Source organism: Sminthopsis crassicaudata, chromosome 1 (assembly GCF_048593235.1).
Source record: "Sminthopsis crassicaudata isolate SCR6 chromosome 1, ASM4859323v1, whole genome shotgun sequence".
Lineage (NCBI taxonomy): Eukaryota > Metazoa > Chordata > Mammalia > Dasyuromorphia > Dasyuridae > Sminthopsis > Sminthopsis crassicaudata.
The window spans coordinates 729,679,142-729,693,694 of NC_133617.1; the positions used below are offsets into that span (position 1 = coordinate 729,679,142).

General features: G+C 37.9%; 1 protein-coding gene across 18 annotated transcripts in view; it reads left to right on the forward strand.

Moving 5' to 3' along the window:
• The window catches only part of MAGI1 (membrane associated guanylate kinase, WW and PDZ domain containing 1), a 696,381-nt gene that overhangs the window by 566,856 nt on the left and 114,972 nt on the right, over nucleotides 1–14,553 (forward strand). For all 18 annotated transcript variants that reach the window (XM_074284174.1, XM_074284160.1, XM_074284171.1 and 15 more), the window contains exons 4-5: nucleotides 2,264–2,470; nucleotides 11,880–12,087. In XM_074284174.1, coding sequence (XP_074140275.1) covers nucleotides 2,264–2,470; nucleotides 11,880–12,087 — 415 coding nt within the window. The remainder of the gene's footprint in view (nucleotides 1–2,263; nucleotides 2,471–11,879; nucleotides 12,088–14,553) is intronic.

Genomic DNA, 14,553 nt, shown 5'->3' on the forward strand with positions numbered 1-14,553 from the left:
AACTTTAACAGAACAGAGGCTAGATTTGAACTTGTAAAAATAATTCTCTTGGTTTCTAGCTTATTCAGCTATGTGTATATGTGTGTGTGTGTCCATATATACACATACTCATACACACCTACCTGAATATTCTCTTCATATATATTTTATATGGACATATAAATTGAAAGGTGTAAAATCAATTCAGCAAACATTTCTTAAGTCTATTCTCTCTCCTCTCTCTTGAGAGAACACATTTTATAAATATTGGTTGAATTGATCTCACACCTCTCCATTTATATTTGAAAGCTGGCATTAATAGGTTCATGTATTTGCAAAATCAACTATGGTGCCTGATCATGAGACATTCTGTTATTAATATCTTCATCCATAAAAGCAGAATTGGTTAGAAATAAATTCAGCTGCCCTTTTGGGATCATGTACCTTGAGCAACATATTCTCAGCTCTTTTTTGTTTCAAGATTAACAAGAACTACAAAATTTATTTAGCTAATTAGACGTAATGGAATGAGTCCAGAAAATGTGAGTTCAAGTCCCACGGCTGAAATAGTAGTGAGATCTTGATTAAGAAATTACTGTCTCTGCATTTCAGTGTCATCACCTGCAAAACAGGATTAATAATAGCCTTTGGTTAACAGGGTCATTGGGGGAAGGGCTCTAATTAAATAACATCTCGAAAGCATTTGGCTAAATTCTAAATACTTTATAGATGTCAACTATTTTTTATCAGGAAAGGTGGGTACACTTTTCAAGGCTCTAGGCAATCTCTGGTCTCTCTCTGGCACAGAGTCTACCTACTTGCTACTGCAAGTATTGGGTGAAGAAGCTTCTCCCTGGGAGCTCCCTCATCATCATCGTCATCATTTATTATGACCATTATTAATTATTATTATTATTAAAATCAAGGATATTAACCCAGAAGCCACTGATCCCCAAGAAATGTATGAATAGATTTCACAGGGTCTGTAAGTTTGGATACACATTTATTTCAATATAATAATTCCTTGCAATTCTCTGTTACATTTTATGCACGCAACACATTATTCTGAGAAATGTTCCATAGGCTTCACCAGCCTACCAACTGATTCCATTATATCCAAAAAGTTAAGAGCCCCAGTAGACACAAAATTATTGCTCTGGGAATCTTCTGTAGACAAATGTATAATTGTAATTTCTGGATTTGTAAAACTGAAGGGGAACTATGAGATTATTGAGCTATAGGATCCCAGGTTAGAACCAGAAGGGACCAGAGAGATCATTTCTTTCCACTCTCATTTTTATATATGGGAAAACTGAGACCCAAAAAAGGCAAAGCCTGGATTCAAACTCACAACCTGTGACTTACTACACAAGGTCATCACTCTTGAGCTTGAATCATCCTTTGTAGGATTGATTGAAAAAAACAACAGTTTTTTTTTCCTGCCCCCCCTTTTATAGCCACATCCTTATGAATATGAGTGATGAATTCTGGAGAATGGTCATATTATTCACCTTCTCTCTGCCCATAATCTGAAAAGGGACAGAATTTTGATTATATCCTTGACACTTCACTGCCTTGCCATGACTTATGGGCCTCCTGTGACACGTGGTATTTAAAAATGGCTGCTCCAAGAGGCACCATCACCAGTGTACAAGGGTTCCCTTTGAAGCCTTGGCAAGTGGCGTTCCTCCCCCAGCTGACCCGGAAGCCAGGCTGCTGCTCCATTAAATAAGTGCCACGTGGCGAATCCCCCTCTTCCTTTCTGGGGGAATGTTTCCCATAAAGAAAGATTACTTTTTAAAAAATGCTCTAGCCTCTTTGCGATTCCACTATTGATAGAGAAGGTCACCGCAGCCTTTCAGGTCCCCTTAGGGTGGGAGCAAGTGAGTTTTTTCCTTTTCCTTGGGACTCCCTCCAAATGGACTGTACACTATGTTGGTGCATACATGTAAAAAGGTGACTAATTAAAATTCAAATGTAATGAGATGAAGTTGAGGGTTCCAGCCCAGCTGCCTTTATTTTCCTCCCTGCATGCTGCCTGAGCCTAAACAATGAGGCTCTCATCCCGCCTTCTGAATTCGACATGTCTAGCTGAAGAGGAAAGACATCTTTTTCTAATCCATCCCAGAAAAGAAATCCAGGCCGTTTGAGTTTTCCAGCTTAATTTCTTTACGTTCAGATGGGGTTAGAATGTGAAATCTTGCCTTTTTTTATTTGTTTTTTATTTTTTTTTATTTTTTGGTTACTTCTCACTGAAACATGCAAATGTGTCTCTATCACCTAGGTAACTATTATGGGACACCCAAGCCTCCCAGCCAACCCGTCAGCGGGAAAGTGATTCCCACTGATGCTTTGCACAACCTTCCAACGGGCTCCAAGCAGTCAACCCCGAAACGCACCAAGTCCTACAATGATATGCAAAATGCTGGCATAGTACACACGGAAAATGACGATGAGGATGACGTCCCTGAAATGAACAGTAGCTTGACAGGTAAGAAGGAGAGCTTCTCTCTGTAGAGGGAGCTGGGGGCCGGGGAGTGGGGCAGGGAGGTAGTTTCTCTCGGTATCTTTCTCTCTGCCTTTCTCTCTTGCTCTTCCCCGTAGAGATCTGGCAGAGACACCAGAGTTCTCAGCCTAACCACAGTGGTTTTCTTTTTCACTGTCTATACCTCTTTTTATTCATAGTTTCTCTCCTATCTAATGTTTTTTAAAGAAACTTGAAAAAAATGTGTTGCAGAAGGAAGATTTTGAATAACCTTCATCACCTCTCTTTTCCCTTCTTTTCAAACATGGGTTATCATCATCATCATCATCATCATTAGTAGCATTTGTCCCAAAACTCTGTATGGAAAGAATAATAGCATCCACTTGACAGCTTCACATCAAATTTCATGTTATTGACAAGAGCATGTTATCTTTTTGAAGGAAACCACCATAACTGAAGAGAGATTATGAGAAAATTTGGAATGGCATCTTGGCTCTTAAGTTTTCACCATGCTTAAATATTTTCTTAAATATTTTTAACAGTAGTCATTATCCCATCTGTCAACATACGAGGCAGCCGTCTGTCATGGTGGTTGGCTTCATAATATGACTGTGCTCCCATTATTTCTGCCTTTACGTGCTCTACACCCCATCCTCCTCCCCCCAAAGGAACATATTAGAGCATTAAATAGATTTTGTTTTGTCAGAAGAGATATTTGAGGATTGGAGGGAATTGTGGGGTAGGTGAAAATGTATCACTATAAACCATGGGCTAACAATATGGGCATCTGTGTGATTTCTCATGTTTGTCAACTGAATTTCCTGATGATGATACCAGTTTGAATTGGCCAAAGTGAACAATACTCAGAAGGTATCTGGCCTCCGTTTTATAATTTTGTACTGAGGTGACTTGAATGGTTTAGGATTTAACATAAGCCTTCTAAGATGGACCCATTGTTTTGTCCATCAACAGGAGCCCTTCTTTACTGGTAAAGACTCAACTTCATGAGTTCAGATCAAATCTGAGACGTTTACTAGCTGTTTGCTCCTGGGCAAGGCACTTAACCATGTTTGACTCCGTTTCCTTATCTCTAAATTATTTGGAGAAGAAAATAGCAAACTACTCCACTATCACTGCCAAGAAAACCCCGAATGGGGTCATGAAGGGTCAGACATGACTGAAAAATGACTAACTGACAAAATATTTGGTCCATGGCCTTTGAGATCTTCTGAGTTTCTGGGACTGAGTAGTTCTTTGACCATTCTGTGGCTCTCTGTGAGTGTCATCCCCCAGTCTTGTTATGCAACTGATGCACATCCTCTGGTTCCTGCCCAAAACATGTTTAATGATATCTTTGATAACACTTCTTCTATGCAACAGAATAGGCTGTACCCTATTCTCACATAACAGGGCTCCTTTCCACTGTCTCTGTGCCTTTCCAAACCAAAACAATTCTCCCACGTGTACTATTTCTGTTAGAATAGAAGCTCTTTGAACAATAGGGAAGAACTTGACTATTCTATTTGAATCCCTAGTGGTTGGCATTTAAACAATTAAATTGTTTAAATTAACAATTAAATCCTTCCATCCTTCCTTCCTTCCCTCCTTTCTTCCTTCTCTCCTCCCTTCTTCCTTCCTCCTTCCATCCTCCCTCCCTCCCTTCTTCCTTCCCTCTTTCCTTCCTTCCTTCCCTCTTTCCTTCCTTCCTTCCCTCCCTCTTCTTCCTTCCCTCTTTCTTTTCTTCCTTCCATCTTTCCTTCTTTCCATACTACCTTATCAGTCTTGGAAAGTAACTTCACATCCCAGTGATCTGAGCAATTCTACGTGATGAGAAGCTGTAGAGCACATAGTAATCTACACTGGTCATGGGAGTTTCCTTAGTGGGAGTACCCCTTGCAAATGAACTGACAAGTTTGATACCCAAAAAGCCCAAGACATCTCCTGCCCTGATTAATTCTGTTTGTTAAACCACTTTCATTTTTATTTTCTCTCTTGCTTGATTAGTATCACCCAGTTCTCTTCTTGAGGAAAAGTATTCATGATATACGAGCTAACCAAGTTAAATGCTAATTGATCGGCTGATTGATTTATAAGCCTTTGGTAGTTTTCATTTCTTCACACAGAGCCATTCTATCCGATATGTCTCCACTGTTCATTTGCAGTCTAGGAAGTGAGTATCAAAGACTAGGATTTGAAAACCATGGCAGGCAGGCTGCTCAGAGATAGTGCTACCTTTTTATCTCTCCAGAAGATTTTGGTTTATGAGGAGTATGTCTCTTCATCATAGTTCATTTACACCCTTCTTGATGACTATGAGAGGAAATGACTAAATGTCCCCCAAAGGGATCTTTTTTTTCCTTGGATAACAAATGAAACCATCTCCGTTAAATCTTTTATTTAGCTCTCCAAAGAAAACCTGTTGGTCATTGTTCCATTGAACCACCACTTCTTTGATTTGTCATTTATAGCAGTAAGATTGTCACTCTGGAGATGATTCACTTTATAGGCCACTGGAGAAGGTTCTCAAATTTAGGGTTTCTTCAATTAGTTTCATACTTATTCAATGATCTGATAGCTACGGATCTTTGGCCTATGATCTTATTTCCACTGTTGGCATCATAAAATTGAAAGGAGATCTGAGAGTTGTTTTGTCCTTTTTAGATTCATCACTTACCACATTGCCTAGCACATAGTAGGTGCTTTATCAATACTTGTGATTTTTCACTATGACTGGCCTTCCAAGGATGCAACTCTCTCTGAAATTAGCGTAGCTCACATAGCAGATTGAACAATCACTAGACCCATATTCAAGATTAATCCAACATAAATGGTCTTGGAGTCTATTGGCTGAGCTCTATAGTGATCTTCCTACCACAACAGTCATTGAAGGAGGACCTCTTTAGCAGAGTGGGGCCATTCATTTATGGTACAACAGAATTTCTATTCAGCCTTAGCTTCCATCATAATTTTGTTTGATATTTTTTTCAAGGAACCAATTGATGAGAAGCAGTGCATTCCATTTATCCCTATTTGCCCCAGTTTCTTCACCTGTAAAATGAGCTGGAGAAGGTAATATCAAACTACTCCAGTATCTGCCACAAAAACCTCAAATGGGGTCACAGAGAATCAGACATGACCAAAAAATGACTATTACTCATGTGGTTTCATCCCCTCCCTATGTGGAATACCAAGTAAACCATCTTTCTATTCAAGGGCACATCTGGGGATGTCAATAATCTGTCATCACCTGCCATGAAGCAAAATGCCTGTAAAATGATTAGTGCTATACTATCAATGCTATATGGGTGTGATTAAGTTCTTCCCTAGACATCACATTCATTGCCAGATGTATTGGGGGGAGTTACATATGGAAGCCATATTTATCCTCATGTGAATTTCTAGGCTTCATCATCATGGAAGCTCCATTTTCCAATCTTTCTTACTGTCTTACTCTTATTGTCTCACTCAAGGCAATAAAATACTTAGAGAATGGACAGAGCCAGTAAGGAAGGACCAAAACTTTAATCTAAAGATTGAAATATCTATCACATACAAGGTGTTGTCTCAAGTATCAGCAATACAGATAGCCACTATGACCCAACTCTAAAGAGATTATAATTACCTGTATATATATGTATGTATTATGTATGTATGTATAAGAAGACCTTAGTAGAATGGGTTTCTTTCAGGCTCTTGTGGATTCCAGAATTACCTGAAGATCCCCAGAGGAGAAGAGAGCATAGTTAGTAATGCTACTATTAAGTGATTTAGTGAATGGAGTGTTGTTGTAGTTGCAGTCAGGAAGACCTAAGTTCACATCCCTTTTCAGACATTTAGAGGCACTTCATAAATACATATTCATTAAATTGAATGAAAAGTATTTTCAGCAGAGATATTTTGGGACTTCTAGTTCATCATGTCTGTAGATTTTGGTGCTATAATAAAAGAGGTACTAACAACTTCATAGAAATTCTGATTCTAGGAGAATAATGAAATTCTCAACTCATTGGTAATTTGAATAATATGGATCTGATGTATATAAGAGGGAGAGCCTTCAGTTTTTATCTTTTTGTTTCCATTCAGAGAAAGGGATTGATTATGGTTTTGTCTGACCTCAAAGGAAGCATTAAAGTATTTTAAAAATATTTGAACAATTTGAAAGCAATTCAATTGTTGAAAAGATTTTCCATCCTCTCTAAGCAGCAAATCTGCCTGAATATTCGAGTTCTTAAGGCCCTTCTTTGGGGAAGAAACAAGAAATGGTTTCCTGAATTTTAATCTGGAAGTGGGATTTTTAGAAACAGGGCTAAATTGTATATTCCTTCATTTTGGGGTTTTCTATTTCTTCTCATTCATTCATTCATTCATTCATTTATTTATTTAGCAAACTAAAACTTCTTAGATACCTTTAGTCTCCCTGAAGATCTGGAAAGCAATACAGTTTGAAGATTAACAGCTGGAGCTGTGATTTTCTGATGACTCATTTTTGTCCCATCTTCTCAGTAGTTATAGTTTTAGATGTATTTTTTAATACCCCATATAGAATTACCTTGTTCTGTAAGATAGGTTGGTCATTGAAGGATTTAGATCCTAAACATATCCTGAAGTTAACTTCATCTCAATCAGTGCCAAGCAATTACTTAGGATCAATATCTTTTCATCCTTAGTCTATACCCAATCAACGCCCCCCCCCCCCCATCTATTGTGTCTCTAAGCATCTTTCAATAGCCTTCTGTACATCTAGTCTGTAATAACATTGGAGAAAGATGCAAAGGTTGTTTCTTTTGATTCCTGGTCACCTTTTAGGAACAGTCATTAGTAGCACAAGCTACAAATTGGAGTCAACATGTAGCACACAGTAAATAGAATTGACCTTGAAGCCAGGAAGGCTTGAATTTGAGCCCTGCTTATGATATACACTGGTTCTGTGACCCAAACGAGACATTTGGCCTCTTCATGAATATGTCATAAAGAAGGTGCTGAACTCCATGGGTAGAGATAGTCTTCTCAACTGGGAGTTCCCAATACTAGTCAAATTACTGCTGCATTCCTTATCCCTATTCTAAAACTACCTGGGAATTGGGTGGAGGGAGAAGAGGAGAAATAAATAACTATCTAATTTTTTTTTTTTTAATTCACATGGTGCTTGGCACAAAAAGTGCTTAATAAATGCTAGTGAGCTGATTAAATAATGATTTGAAGGATCAGCATACTTCAGTGCATTGGATGTGGCAGGAAATTGGAGACTAAAATCATTTAGATTTTCAGAGCCTCAGTCACTTCTCATGTAAAGTTGTGACACTAATAGCACTTATCTCACAGGGTTGTTGTGAGGTTCAAATGAAATGATAAACTATATCATGAGCCTGTAAAATGTGCTCTATGAAGATGGACTTGAGGCAGCCAGGTGACTCAAGTGCATAGATTCATCTTCCTGACTTCAAATCTAGCCTCAGACTCTTACTAGCTGTGTGACCCTGAGCAACTCACTTAATCCATTGCCTCAGTTTTCTCATCTATAAAATGAGCTGGAGAGGGAAGTGGCAAACCACTCCAATGTCTTTGCCAAGAAAAAAATCTAAATGGAGTCACAAAAAGTCGGACACTGAAACAACAATAAAATATGGGGTTTTGCTATTATTCACAGGAAACTAGCATTTATTTTCATCAGAATCTATTTCAATCCCAGGAGATCATATAAAATTACAATTATGGTACATTGGTAGCTTAAAGGGAGGGGATCCATTCATCACCCCACCTTTTTTTTTTTTTTTTTTTTTCCCCTGAGGCTGGGATTAAGTGACTTGTCCAGGGTCACACAGCTAGGAAGTGTTAAGTGTCTGAGATCAGATTTGAACTCGGATCCTCCTGAATTCAGGGCTGGTGCTTTCATCACCTCACCCTTTTAAAGTAATTATTACTGTTAAACAATAGCATTTTATTAATTGGTTCACTCAATCCAAACTGAGTTAACTGAGATAGTGAACCTTTCTTCATGAAACATTTGGTCATGTCCTAAAGAATTCGTTTAAAAGGGAGGAGACTGTTTTAGAATCTGAGATTCTGAGTATTTGGATAGACAAGAAGGATTGGGATCTTCCAGCACTAAGCCAGAAACCAGCTACCTCTTGGCAGTCAGTAAAAGGGCAAGAGAATATTAGTCTGAGCTACAGCAGAAAAAGAAAATGTGGAGGAGAATTTTGAACTCATTGCCAATGTTGAGAAGACCCAAATTCTTGAGAAATTACTCTCCAGTTATGAGTCTGTTCATGAATGTTAAACTATATAATACTCAGATCTTTCCAGGAACTTGAATTTTGGTCTCATCCACAAAGAGACAAGAGGACACAAACTCTACCCAAATAATAGGAATTCTCCTAAGTTGGGGCTCAGAGCAATTCTGTTTGGATTTCCAATTTTTTTTTTCTCTCAAATAAATTACCTAAGATTTCAAGGAACCAAATGGACCTTAGGGGCCATAATATTATCTATACGTTTCAAATAATTATTATAGATAAATCTAAGTCTTTTTAAAAATTTTTATTTATTTATAATTTTTTTGGCAGTATATATGCATGAGTAAATTTTTTTATAATATTATCCCTTGTATTCATTTTTCCAAATTATCCCCCCCCTCCCTCCACTCCCTCCCCCCGATGACAGGCAATCCCATACATAGATAAATGTAAGGCTTAAAAGCAGAAGCTATTTTTGTCTTTATATATACAGCACAGTAATTTGGTTTATAGTTTTTACTGTATTTCTGATTCCATCATAGGACTTTCCTTTACCAAAAAGATCAAGACTTTCTCTTCAAGTTGTCAATGTTGGAATTTTCTAAGCATATCATAGATTTTTTTTCCCCATTCTGACTTCTATTTATTTTTCTTCCCTTACTGGTATTCTCTTATTAGCTATTTCCAGTACAATATTAAATAATATTAGTGAGAGTGGGCCTCCTTATTTCATACTTGATCTTACTGGAAAAGTGTCTAACTTGTCCCCATTACAAATAATACATGTTGATGGTTTTAGCTAAATGTTTTTTATCAATTAAAAAAATACATTCATATCTATAGTTTCAAGTGTGTGTGTTTTTTTAAATAGAAATGAATGTTTTACTTTATCAAAAACAATTTTGTTTCTTAAGTTCAATACAACAAATATGAGATTAAGTGAACTGCCCGGGGTCATTCAGTCAGTGTTTCAGGGCCAAGACTTGAAGTTAGGTCTTTGGGATTCTGTGGCCAGCTCTGTATCCACATGAACTCTCATGGACGTAAAAGATCCCATAAAAACTTGATTTCAACTAAATTGAGCTGAATTTTATATTATTCCAGAATCACAGAATTGGTTATCTGATCCAGCTGATGGTTGGACAAGACTACCCAGTACACCCTTACCAGTGATAATGCAGCTTTTGTTTGAAGACTTCAATAAGGGATATCCATTCCTTTGGGAGGCCATCCATCCCACTATGATTGTCAAGTCTTTCCTTGCTTCAAACCTACATTTTCCTATTTGTAAATCATGTCTACTTGCTCAAATGTGAAGGCAAAAAGACGTCTTGTCTCAGAGTACTAGATTATAAAAGAAGTCCTGTCCTATGGTCTTGTGATAGAGAGAGCCAACTACATTCAGAGAGAGGACTATAGGGACAGGACTGAGTGTGAGACACAACATAGTATTTTCAGTATTTTCAATATTTTTGTTGTTGTTCATGTGCATTTTGTTTTCTTTCTGATTTTTTCCCCTTTTTGATCTGATTTTCCTTACTTGCCGTCTAGGGGAGGGAATGGGGGGAAAGAAGGAAAACAATTTGGACCAAAGGATGTCCTTTGCAAGGATGAATGTTGAAAATTATCTATGCATGTGTTTTGAAAATAAAAAGCTTTAAGAAAAGAAAAGAAAAAATAAAAGAAGTCCTAAAATTTCTGGCATGATAGAATTTTAAAAGAAAAAGGAGTCCTAGCAATCTCCTAGTGCAACAGCTTCATTTTATGAATAAAGACATGATAGGTTAGAATGGTCAAATGATTTGCTGAAAGTCACAGAAGTAATAAAATAGGAGCTATTCTCTATTCTCCATACCATGAGAACTCTCATGGATATAAAAAAGATCCAATAAAAACTTGATTTCAACTATGGAACCCAAGTCCTTTTGTGGTTTTTGCTCTAAAATCAGTTTTGTTTTTGTTTTTTAAAAACTGTAGCATGTAGTCACCAGTCTTCTATGGAAGTAACTAGTGATACAAGCTTCCTTCAGTCCTTTAATGTTGAGTCATTGAAATGCTGTCTGCACATTTTTCTCTTGTTTGTATTGGCTATCAAAATTCATAAGATAGTCTTTCCTTCTGGCTAATATCTACTAAAAATATTTAAATGAACTAATACAAACAGTGGCTAGCAAGGGCATTATGATAGTGCTTTCTTTTCTTTTCTTTTCATCCTGTTTTCAAAAGCAATTTTTTTCTTCCTCAAAAATCTTCTAACTCAGAAAGCTCACGCATGTAGAAGCCCAAAGCAGCTGGGGGTCATGTTTTGCTGGGCTATTTTGCTTCAGAATCTTTAGAATTTGAGTTCTAAGGTGTTCCTTCTTTTTCCTTTTAACTTCACCAAGTTTTGAGAGACATTAGAGCTGAATATATTTTTCACCATCTTTATTTTTGAAGGAGCCAATCTGATGAATCATTTTGGGACCAAATAAAATCTAAATCAATCAGGCAGTCAATAATCTTTTATTCCACTTTTAGTTTTATTCAACTTTTAGTTAACTTAAGTGACCAGAACTGTTTTAAGGAGGTTTTATTTTTATTTTTAGAGCATATCCAATGGGAAGCTAGGATCCATTGGCTATTAAGGGAAGCATGGCCTTTATGACTAGGGAGGTCACAGGGCTTAGTTGTGGTCATGGCAGATCTGGAGTAGTATGTTTGGTTCTGGGAACCTCATTGAGGGAAGAACATTATTTAGTCTTGGAGAGCAACCAGAGGATACTAATCAGTATGGTGAAGGACCTTAAATTCATGACATGACAATAATCTTGGTTGATTGCTTAGCTTAGAAAAGCAAAGATATGATGACTTTCTTCAACTCAAACTATATGGCCCAAGAGCACAATGGGTTGTAGTTGCAGCGACAGGTTTAAATTTGTTGGAAGGGAAAATACTCTTTTTATCATAGCTCAATTAGTACCCTGATACAGAGCCTGAATTATGGGCTGCCTTAGGAGATGGAAGTTCTCCTTCAATGGAAAACTATACACAAAACCTAGGAAGGCCACTTGTTGGGGATTTTGTTAAAAATATATGGATGGGGCTCCTTGGTCTCTGAGGATTCTTTATTGACCACTAAACTTGTGTGATTTTGAGTACAGTTTCTCTTACCTTGCTCCATTTTTTTTTGTCTGTTCCAGATTCTGGAGAACAAGAAGAGCACAATCCCCATAGTTCAAGAGAGACAACCTTGCCACCTGTGAATAATAGCATCACCACTGTTCCCATCACGGAACCATCTCAGAAGCTCCCTCAATACCTACCTCTTTGTGCAGAGGAAAACTTAGGTCCTCTACCTGAAAACTGGGAGATGGCCTATACCGAAAATGGAGAAGTCTATTTTATAGAGTAAAGTATACTCCTGTTTTCTCCTCTCTCTGTGTGTGTATGTCTTCTGAGGCTGCAGATGCAAGCTAAGTCTGAACTAACCAATTGGCTGCTGAGTCTATAGTGTGGAATGATCACATAGAAATTTCTGTCTATAAGAGGTTTTTCGGGAAGTCTTGCAGTTCACTCAAAGAATGAACAGGGCATTCATTCTGATCTTTTCATTAAGTCTGAAGAGACTGAGAGAATGAGGTTAATCGTTTCCTGAGAGAGAGAAGGCCTGGAGCGGAAAATTGGTGACTAAGCACTTCTGGCATCAGGAAGCCCTTTGTGGGAAACTTAGTTTAGCCCTTGGAGTAGTAGCACCTGTAGCCTCCGGGGGAAAAGTCCATCATCTCCCCCTTTAGTCTTAAAAAGCAGAGGGAGAAGAATGTTAATACTGCCCTTCTTCATCCACTGGAAGCAGGGTAGTATACTGGAAAGAGCACTGACTTGAGGCAGTTCAAATCCATCCCTACCCCAGCAATACTTGTGTGATTTTGAGCATATTGCTTCATCTCAATAAGCCTCAGTTTACTCATCTGTAAAATAGGAGAGTTGAACCAGATAGCTTCCGAGTTTGTTTATAGGCCCAGATCTATAATCCTATCAGGAAATGCTTCATCCAGACTTGGATAGGAATGGCATATCTCTTGCTTTGTCATTTTTTTTTTTCAGTCCTGTCCAACTTTTTATTATTCTTCCATTTGGAGTTTTCTGACAAAGATACTTGAAAAGATATTTGAGTGGTTTACCATTTTCTTCTCATTTTACATACGAGCAAACTGAGGCAAACAGACTTTGCCGACTTGCCTAGGATTATAGAGCTTGTAAGTGTCTGAGGCCAGATTTGAACTCAGGAATATGAGTTAAGGCCAGACTTTCTCTTCACTGCATTACCTAGCTGCCCTGTAGGAGGGATAAGCTTTATCCTGTTCATCACTGTCCCCACAACTCTTTAAGATTTCAAGTGAAAGTAGAGTTGCTGTTCTGTTATTGGGGATATTTCCAGACCAAGAATTGGCTGCATAATGAATTCATGGGACTAGATTTTAAATAAAAAGTGCCCAATGAATGAAGAAGAAAGACTCATTCATTCAAAACTTGAGCATTACTTGTTAGCTTGGTATCTATATGTTGTCTGTGTCTGAATCTTTCTCTCATGTGTGAGTGTGAGTGTGTGTGTGTGTAATGAGGTTGCTACAAGGTCTTTTTGAGCTCTCAGTCATCAGCAAATCCTAACTTTAAATGTTGGTTGTCCCCTGTAATGGAGACACTGGGATCCTCACTGACTGTTGGTCTTGAAGTCTGGGGATCTTGGGCCTCTTATGCCTGTTTAGCTGTAAACAGAGTTAAATCTCTTAACTTATTTGAGCCTCTGGTACTTCTTTATAAGTTATAAATGGATTGTGTCTTTTATTAGATGAAATCACAGGGCTCTTGACTCACTGCTTCCTCTCTCCCAGGTGCATAAGACAGTGCCCTGTGCAGAAAGGGTGAATTAAATAGAATGACATTCAAAGGGGGAAAAAAATCAATATTTATACAAAAGAGGAGCAATAGTATGATAGCATTCATAATGTTGAAAACTCTTCTGGTAAAATTTTTAATCAAAGTTATTAGAGGAGCGTGAAAACCTCCTTCCCTCTCTCCCTCCCTCCCTCCCTCCATCTCTCTCTCCTTCCCTCTCTCCTTTCCTTCCTTCCTTGCTACCATTTTTTGCAAAGATTAATTACATAAAATGTCAGAAAACCATGAGAAAATATTCATTGATTAATTGATGGAAATATAGTAGAAAGCACTTTGGGTTTAGTGTCTGAATACTTAGATTCAAATCCTGATTGTTCCACTGAGTTTCTATGTGTAACCCCTTTGGATTTCAGATTTCTCAAAAATAAAAGGGGGGATAGTGGGAGATCGAAGGGATAGAGAAGGTGACGTAGCAGGCATAGATTCTTAACCTTAGAACCACAGATAGATTTCAAGACTAGGATGTTAGAGAAGTTAGAGAAGCATTTTCTTTAATTATTAAACAAAAAGCATCTTTCTGAGAAGGGCTTTACCAGGCTGCCAAATGAGGTTGTGACACAAAAGGTGGGGGTGAGGGGGAAAAACAGCTCTCCTGTCCTCTCTGTATCCAAGGACAGATGACAACTTGGCTGGAACAGTGGATAGAGAGGAGGCTGGAGTCAGGTAGGCCCAAGTTCAAATCTGACACTTAGTAATTGCAGGATGCTGGGCAAATCTCTTGACTTTTATTTGCCTCTGTTTCCTTATCTGTAAAAAGAGAATAAGAATTCCCCCTACTTCCCAGGGTAGTTGTAAAGATAAAATAGAATATATGTGAAGTCCCTTATAAGTCTTAAAGCAGCATGCAAGTGCCATTATTATTATTATCTCAAATCTGAAACCGTTCTCAATATGATACTCATGTTGATCTTTAAAAAT